This window comes from Apaloderma vittatum, unplaced genomic scaffold (genome assembly GCF_000703405.1).
Source record: "Apaloderma vittatum isolate BGI_N311 unplaced genomic scaffold, ASM70340v1 scaffold21182, whole genome shotgun sequence".
Classification (NCBI taxonomy): domain Eukaryota; kingdom Metazoa; phylum Chordata; class Aves; order Trogoniformes; family Trogonidae; genus Apaloderma; species Apaloderma vittatum.
The window spans coordinates 6,859-15,951 of record NW_009703341.1 but is presented as its reverse complement, the minus strand read 5'-3'; the positions used below and the strand labels follow the sequence as shown (position 1 = coordinate 15,951).

The 9,093-nt window shown below is 45.2% G+C and overlaps 1 protein-coding gene across 1 annotated transcript; it reads left to right on the top strand.

Annotated features, from left to right (window-relative positions):
* Nucleotides 1-352: 352 nt before the first annotated feature.
* Nucleotides 353-7,600, top strand: USP49 (ubiquitin specific peptidase 49). The gene is made up of 5 exons (XM_009864606.1): nucleotides 353-1,735; nucleotides 3,452-3,656; nucleotides 5,494-5,602; nucleotides 6,386-6,591; nucleotides 7,410-7,600. Exons 1-5 carry the CDS (start codon nucleotides 353-355, stop codon nucleotides 7,598-7,600), a joined length of 2,094 nt encoding a protein of 697 aa, XP_009862908.1.
* Nucleotides 7,601-9,093: the final 1,493 nt, after the last annotated feature.

The following is a 9,093-nucleotide window of genomic DNA, read 5'->3' as shown; positions in this document are numbered from 1 at the left end:
GCCATTCAGGTTGGGGAAGGCGTGCTGGCAGCTGTCTGGGCCGTCCTTAGGAGACAGATAGACAGTTTTATTCTGTAGACCTTGTCAATCCAGTATCTTTCGCTAGTACTAAGACCTGCTTTAAAAGAAAAAAAAAAAAAAAAAACCAACGACACGCAGAAATAATGTAGTCAGCTGAGAGAAAACCGTGGTTGGGATTGACAAGACACGACATCTGTAGTTTTATGTCTTTGTGGCTGGTACAAAAGAGATCATTTTAAATACATATAGCAGCTCTAAGATCCTTTTTTTTCTGTTTTGGTTGTTTTTTTTTTGCCTTCCAAGGTCAAAGCAGCGAAGACTTCTGTAAGAGATGGATAGATGCAGACATGTTGGGCGGCTACGACTCGCCCAGGACCACTCTATCCTGAACCCCCAGAAGTGGCACTGCGTGGACTGCCAGACGACCGAATCCATCTGGGCTTGCCTGAAGTGCTCCCACGTGGCGTGTGGGAGGTACATCGAGGAGCATGCGCTTAAACACTTTGAAGAAACCAGGCATCCCTTGGCGATGGAAGTTAACGATCTGTATGTCTTCTGTTACCTTTGCGAAGATTACGTCTTGAATGACAACCCGGAGGGTGACTTGAAATTGCTGAGGAGTTCTCTGTCAGCGATTAAAAGTCAAAAACATGATCCGTCAACGAGAAGCGGCAGGACGTTGCGATCGATGGCTTTGGGAGAGGACATGTGCAGCCATCAGAGGAGCCCTCAGGGACAATCTCAGATGCTTACAGCGCTCTGGCACAGGCGCCAGTCCTTGCTTGCGAAGGCGCTGCGGACCTGGTTTGATAAGAGTTCTAGAGGTCAGCTGAAATTAAAACAAAAGAAACAAATGGAGGAGTTGGAGAAAAAGAAGGAGGCAGCCAGGCAGCGGCGGCAGGAGATGAAGAGACAGCTCCTGGAGGAGCTCGCAAACACTCCTCCGAGGAAGAGCGCGAGGCTGTTGTCTCACGTGCACAGGGAGAACTTGATTCCAAGGAAATTCAGGGAGGTGGCGACCGCTTCCCCTACCTCAAGGCAGATGCAGAGCAGCAGATTCAACCAGTTTTATTCCATCCGGCGTAAGCCTCTGATGACTCCTGGGGTGACGGGTCTGAGGAACCTGGGAAACACGTGTTATATGAATTCTATTCTGCAAGTGCTAAGTCACCTCCAGAAATTTAGAGAATGTTTTTTGACACTTGATCTCTGTGAAACGGAAGAACTCTTAGCTAAAACTGTGAACGGGAAGTCTAGGACGCCTGGCAAATTGGCAAATGGGTCTGCTGCTAATGAGTCAGGGAAGACTGACAAAGTGGGATCATATGGCATGCAGAGCTTGCCAGCTGGCTTAAATGGTGGCTCCTCAATAAGCAGGAGCTTAGAACTAATCCAGCCCAAGGAACCGACTTCAAAGCACATCTCCCTCTGCCACGAGTTGCACACCCTCTTCCGAGTGATGTGGTCTGGCAAGTGGGCGCTCGTGTCCCCCTTTGCCATGCTGCACTCCGTGTGGAGCCTCATCCCGGCGTTCCGTGGGTACGATCAGCAGGACGCTCAGGAATTTCTCTGCGAGCTGTTGGATAAGGTACAGCAGGAGCTGGAGTCGGAAGGAACGAAGCGCAGGATCCTCATCCCTTTCTCTCAGAGGAAGCTCACCAAGCAGGTCCTGAAGGTGGTGAACACAATTTTTCACGGGCAGTTGCTTAGTCAGGTACGCACCTGCTTTTTTGCACAGAAATCGATTCGAGCCATTCACACCAAGGAGCAAAGGCTCCGTTTCTTGAGGAGCCACCAGATACGTAAGAGGAGTTGCTTAGGAGTGCCTTCTGCGAAAGAAATCTATTGGATCAATGTGCAGGTTGTCAGCATTTTTGATACTTGTCACGTATATTGTCAATGTAGTTGACTTCTGCCACTTCAGAATGAAATCTGTGCGAGTACAGAAGTTCTGAGCCCTTAAGTCGTTACCATGTATTTAAAGTGTCTTTGTAAATCATGTTGTCCCTTCCTGGTTTTCTTTCTGTGGATAGAAAGAATATGATGGAGAACAGAGAGGGCAGTCATCCTGTGCTATATATAAAGAATAAGCTCTCTGTAACAATTTTTGGTTTTGCAGGCGTGCTTACCATACGTTTGTGTAGGAGCTGAAAGTGCCTGTTGTGCTGCTCGGTCTCTTAATCCTGTGCTGTTCCCTTGGCTGAACCGTATCGTTCCCCACAAGGCAAACCCTGAGACCCAGTGCAGCTCGAGTGTCCTCAACCACCTTTGCTTTCCAGGAGAAATGAAACGTGTGCGTCCTCGTTACTATCGGTATCGTCCTCCTCAGTGCCTGTGAGCTCACCGCTCGTAGGAGCCCACGCGCACATTAAAGATTAAAAGGTGTATTTTTTGAGTTAAGGCTTTTGACTTTCAGAGTAAGGGTGCGTGAAGACGGGTCACTCAAACCATCCCTACAGCGCGTGAACTTCTTGGGGACTTGTTAACTAAAAGTTTCTTTGTTCAGTTGTGTCCTTTGGCTCGGGGTGAAGGCGTGTTGTGGCTTGGGTCAGCAAGGTTCAGTGGTAGGTCTCTGTTAACAGCGGGAAGATATCCACCAGTCAGGGTAATTTATCTGCTACTGTGATACACTATAAATAACCTGCCGAGCTATTTATTCTACTTATGTAACTTGTGTACGTGTACTGTATTTAATTTCAAACCCCTCTATGCACAGAAGACTTCCTTCCCTCTCTGCTTGCTGCAAATCCATCTTGAAGCTACTGGGGCTTCAGTGCATGAAGCTGCAAGGCTGGAAGTTGTTTTCTCATGGATGGTTCTCACAATTACAGTGAATCTGAGCAGATCTGCTTTCTGGTTTTGTTACCTCCTTGTGTTCTCACTTTCTGCCTCTGCATTTAATTGAAAACTTTTCTACTTGTTCTTACTTACACTACTAAGAAAACAAGCGCATTTGAAGTTTGTCCTTTCGTGCTCCATTCATGAATAATTTTTATACGGTTAACAAATGAAACATTAAAGGAAATGCACACTTCGAAATATACAAGGAAGATGGAGAAAATATGGAAGGAAGTTTGCATTACATGTGCTTTTTGAGGTAGGAAACAGATCCGTGGCGCTTGTTACCCAACTGTGAATTAGTGTTGCACCCGTAATGGTGTTTATTTGAGGAAGCGAATCCCATAAATGTGAATATTGTCTCCATTTTTTTCTGAGAATCAAGAAAGCAATTTCAATTATTTGCTCAAGTTAGGCTTAGCTTTCAGCCTGGAGATAAGCAGTGTTTCTCTTGACTCACAGATCGTCTTTACGTGCGCGAAACTGCGCTGCCTTTTGGGCACGTACTTGCTCTTTAGATGTGAAGGTAAATGCCGGTGGGCAGGTGTATGCATACGTAACTTTTATTTGCGTATACACGTTCCATTCCCAGGTCACCTGCATAACGTGCAACTACAAATCCAACACCGTCGAGCCCTTTTGGGACCTTTCCCTGGAATTCCCCGAGCGCTATCACTCGATCGAGAAAGGGATCGTCCCCGTTAACCAGGCGGAGTGCATGCTCACAGAAATGTTGGCCAAGTTCACCGAGACCGAAGCTCTCGAAGGGAGGATATACGCCTGCGACCAGTGCAACAGTAAGTTGGATGCTGCTGCTGTCTCTGCCGTTAAAAGCACCGCCTGTTTTTTCCAAGTGAGAGGTTTCTGCTGTGTGTTTGTGTCTGAAAACACGTGCTGTGGCCTGTACCTCTAGGAGAATTGTTCTCACTTGCTGCACGTGCTGTTTTGTTCCTTCCCATTGGTAGCTTCCACTCCTTCGGGCACCGCTTTGGATCCGATACATCATTTTTCTCTGATATTCTCCATTCAGCAGCGCTTAAGGGTTTAATATCTTTCTCTTCGGAACTACTCTTGCTGCTTGTGTTGGAGGAAGAGGCAACTTCACAAATTTTGGGGGGGAAAGGTGTTGAATTTAGAGAGCTTATCCCTTATTGTTTGCACATGTCTGCCTGGCAGGAAAGCTTTTGCAACAAGTCATCTGTGTGCTGCTGCTTCTTGATTGAATGCTTTAACCAGAAATCACAAAGGCAGAGTTCTCAAGGTCTGCTGCCAGGTTAGAGTTTCCATCTCTTCGTAGGCATTTTGTCAAGAAGCAATGAACTGACATTATTCTGGGAGTCTCAGGTTAACGTATTACCCGTTATATGAATGTAAGTGTTTTGCTGTGCTCAGCTAGAAGATGACTTCTGCTTTCCTGTAGCAGGGCTGAGTGTTAAGGTCATTATATGCCTGAAAATAATTTTAGCCTTGCTTATAATCATGCAGCTCAGCTACTGTGATAAGCTGGATTTGAAATTTTTTTCATGCAAGTATTTATGGCAAACGTTCATCCCCCGGGGAGGAAAATGCCAATAATTTGACTTACATTGCAGCTAAGCAGCTGAAGTAGCAAATATTTGTAGAGATCCGTTCTCTATCAACTTGCAAATCTGTTACCAAACATCTTCACAAAGCGTTAGGAAATAATCGTTGACTAGACGTTCTTGAAACAAAGCCAAATAGAATTTGAACAGATTCTGGTTCACAAATAGTGTTCACAAAGTGTCGATATGGGTGAATACAGCTTTGTCTTAACTCTGATTCTTTGTGAAAGCCTGAATTTTAACAGTTACTTCAGAGTTAAATGGCCAAGGAGACGTTAACCAGCTGAAAAAAAAAGTCAGGGGAAGGCAACCAGCCTGCATCTAGGTGCCAAAAACTATTGGGGGCACTGCCTGTCAGACGTGATGGAGGAGGAGCAACCCATCTGTTCTGAACTGGTGCAGTGAGGTGCAGAAATCTAATTAACAGGTACATTTCTTATTGGAAGCTCTGAAAGCCACCTGTCCTCCTCCTGGTGTGGTTGTATGTTCAGTGCCCTGGAAAGAGTAATCACAGGGAAGAGGAACCTCTTTTCCTCTTCTGTTCAGCAGTTGTTGTCCGTTCCCGGGCAGGCAGAAACTCTGCGAGAGGTAGAACCTTCCTGGAAGCATTTTCCTCTGGCTTGTATGAATATTCTTGAGCTACTGAAGCTTGCTACTACAAGCCCTACTCTAGCCAAAGCAGTAGACAGAATATGATGTCAAATAATATTATTTGCATGCTGGTAGTTCACCTGTTGGAACTGCTCCAGCACCGGCTCTGTCTTAGTCTTTCTGGTGTATTTCTCAGAGTAAAACATCAGCCTGAAGGTGGTATCTTGCGGTGTGATAATGAGCATCACTTTCTTTAAATGTGTGAGTTCTGATCCTGCAGAAGTTCCTGCTGTGTGAAGGAATTCATACGAAATGTTTACTTGCAGGTCCATCCTGAGTGCAGGTGAGCCGGGTTACTGCTACGGGAAAGAGAGGGTTCACAGTGTGCTCTCTTCCCCTTCTGAAGGTTAATTACACCCTGACTATCTTGCCTTGATTTTTTTTTTTTCCTCCCTCCTAGGCAAACGGCGAAAGTCTTCTCCTAAACCTCTTGCTCTGAGTGAAGCTAAAAAGCAGTTAATGATCTACAGACTACCTCAGGTCCTCCGACTGCACCTTAAACGATTCAGGTGAGTGGGAGGCAGTAAGTAGTGCCAGGCAAGTGACTCATCTCTGTCTTTTTGGAAAGAAATTATGAGCATGAGCCCATAACTTCCCTTGCTTTCTGGAAAACGCACGTGTATAAACATTTTACCCAACCCAAATAATGTGATAACCTCTCAGAGTACTACTTATATGCCCATCAGTAGCTTGTTTGTAGCATGTTTTCTCTTATACACACAATGTAATATTTTGTAAGTATTAGTACTGATTTCCTCGAGTTGCATTCGATGGCATTCATCAGAGTTTGCAGACAATTTAAAACAGTGGCTGTGAGGCAGATGAACTGGTAAGTGGAGTGACAAATTTCTTGAAGCTGGAAGCCTGCGAGAGTTAAATGCTGATATTATGCATTCACCCGTTGAGTAAAACATAACAAAGTTCAAAATATTAGGAAAAGTTTCTAAAACGGTTAGCACAGGCAACGGAGACGTGTGGTGTTCGTATAATGGAGTATTATTTGAAATGCTCTGTGACTGTCCCGGTAGGTGTTTGGCTTTCTTTGTGGTTGGCTGTTGCAAATCTCACCAATCTCACTGATTCTAATCAATGGCCATCGATGACAGGATCAGCAAAAGATGTTAGAGTGAAAATAGAAGGAAAAAAATCGTGCAACGCCTGCTTGACCCTAGCAGGAAAAGCTCTTCAGAGTTCTTTAGCAGCGGTTCCTTCTTTGCGCCTCCTCCCGCAGCCCTGCACCGCTGTCGAGAAGCAGGATCCCGAGTCTTTGATCCGTGCCCTTGTGTTTGCAGGTGGTCTGAACGTAATCACCGTGAGAAGATTGGGGTCCATGTCCTCTTTGACCAGGTATTAAACATGGAACCTTACTGCTGCAGGGACTCTCTCTCCTCTCTTGACAAAGAGACCTTTGTCTATGACCTCTCCGCTGTGGTGATGCATCACGGGAAAGGGTTTGGCTCAGGACACTACACAGCATATTGCTACAACACAGAGGGAGGTGCGTGTGCCTCGTTACGGGGGAAACAAATTCAAGAAACTCGTGGGTTTATGCCATAGACGTAGTGCCTTGTAAAGCGTTATGATCAAAGTTGTTTGGAATCAAGTTTCCTGACATTCGGTAGTTTGTTTCCCAGAGTGTATTGCTAGTAGCATGTTTTCTTTTTTTTATTATTATTTTTTATTTCTTTTTTTCATGTTTTTTCTTTGCATAAAGCCACAGATTGCTGCTCTTTGCTTCGCGGCCCTTTGGGATGCCTTTTATTGCTTGCTGTTAACAGCATGAATGCTTCATTTTCTCTTGCGATGTGACTCCGTGGAGCCGCTCCAGCTGGGTGTCTTCTCTCGGTATCCTTGGGATGATGAGATAAACAGAAAGTGTTTTGAAACTGGACAGGAACTATTCATGAATAACATCCGCAGGGTTTTTGTGAGTTTCCAGCAGTCTCTTTCTGCAGCTGGATTAGTACTGACTCTGCCTTCTGACTTGTGGAGAAAGAGATACAAATTGGCCATCTCCAGGGAATTTTTATTTTCCCAATTGAGTTTTTGGGCTGTAACACACAGTTTGTTAAATTACGATTTGGCTTTTCTAAACTCCCTTAACAGCACGGAAACGACCAAAATGTTTTCCAGATTAGAAACTCCTTTCCAAAGCATCTGTAGAGGAAAAGATTGAGATGCCTTTTCTCCTACATTGCCCTTTTTCTCTGTGGGTGTTTCCTATGAACAGTTCCAAAACACATTCGGAAGGGATTAAAATTACGATTTGGCTGTCCTTTTTCTCACTAATGTCCTTTTTCTCACTTTGATTCCTAGGTTTTTGGGTCCACTGCAATGACTCCAAACTGAATGTATGTAGCGTGGAGGAGGTGTGCAAAACCCAGGCCTACATTCTTTTTTACACTCAAAGAACAGTGCAGGACAAAGCAAGAATCTCAGAAAAACAACTCCAAGCTCAGGTGCCGTCCAAAAATAGCGATAAGGACAGAAGACTGACGTTCCCGTGATGTGGAGCTCTTTAACTCAGTCAACAGCCTGTGATTTTTTTTTAAAACCGTTGGCATTCACATCTTTCCTCTGTGTAGGAAAAAAGGCTTGCTGCAGGAAGGGGATCAGATCGTGATGTTTGCCGCCCAGGGTCTGGAAAAGCGTATCAAGCTGTGCGGTTCTGACCCGCGAGGTTGTAGTCAGAATCTTGTTTTGAAAGCATCTTGTTCAGTTTTGCTCACGAAATGAAACGAAAACGATTGATGCCGTGTATCGTTCATCTCATATCAAAACAAGGAGTTGCGTTAAGACGCGTAAGCGATGGGCACGACCGGGAAATAGAAGCGTTCGAGCGGCTTCAAAAACCTTCAGTACCTAGTAAAGCTGGTAAAGCTCCGGAAGGAACAGGTACAGTACCCTCTTCCTTCATCGCTGCTCAGATTCCCAGGGTTTGAATCATGCAGTCACCCAGATATTTGTTGGAGCAGTTGTCGGGTAGATGGAATTGACTGCCCTAAGAGCCGTTCTTGCTGGAGAAATGTTTGATGTTCTACCAGAGAAAATATTCCTCCAGGCCGCAGCTCTCTCTGTGATACCAATTTCTTTGCCATCAGTTGAGGGCAAACCCCTGGGTGGCAAGCTTGGCCAGCAGCTCGCTTTCTCAGTGTTACCGGGGCTTATGTGCACACTCGATGGTTTATTCTCTGGGCTGAACTGAACTGGCAGCTAAATTTCACATGGTTTTTTTTTTTTTTAAAAAGGTTCTGCCCTGGAGAAAGTGTGTTTAAAAACAAAACCCCGTAATAAACCAGGAATGTACCCGTGTGTCGTATCTGTTTACAGCAGCAGCAAAAAAGCCTGTGCTGCAGATTTCTGCTTGTGTCGGCGTTACGGAGGAGCCCAAACCTCGGCTCATGCGGCCGTGACGGCCGTTGCAGGTAGCGTGGAGGCAGCTCACACTGGCAAACCAGCACTTTCATCCCAGTGTGGCTTGTTTTCCTCAGGGGAATGGGCTGGTGGCGATACCACAGCGGCAGGAGGGCAGGACCAGCTTCTGGTATGGAAATACTCATTAATTGCAGTCGAGTGGAATTCAGCCTGGGACATCTTTATTTCCTCTGGGACATAAAGGGAAGGAATGTAGTTAAACCTCAAATTCTACGTTGAGTTTGAAAGGCTATGAAAATGGATCTGTAGTCATCTTGATTTGAGGATCCTGTGAGAAACACAGGGCCTTAGAGGACTATTTACTGTCACTTCTCAGCCTCTGGTTGCCCCTCAGGTGTTTTTATAATGTGGGGTTTGGCTGTTTGCATCTCATATTTTAGTCAGATCTGGATATGTAACTGCAAAGAGACACGACGTCTTTCAGTCTTGACAGTTAGGAGTGTTTTTTTTTTCAAGTGGTTAAAGGCAAAGTGATTTAAAAGATGAGGTTCTTCAAAGAAAATGGGTTCTGTTTTCAGGTGGAGGGGTTCTGAAAGCATGTTGCTCTTCCTCCCTCCTTTTATTC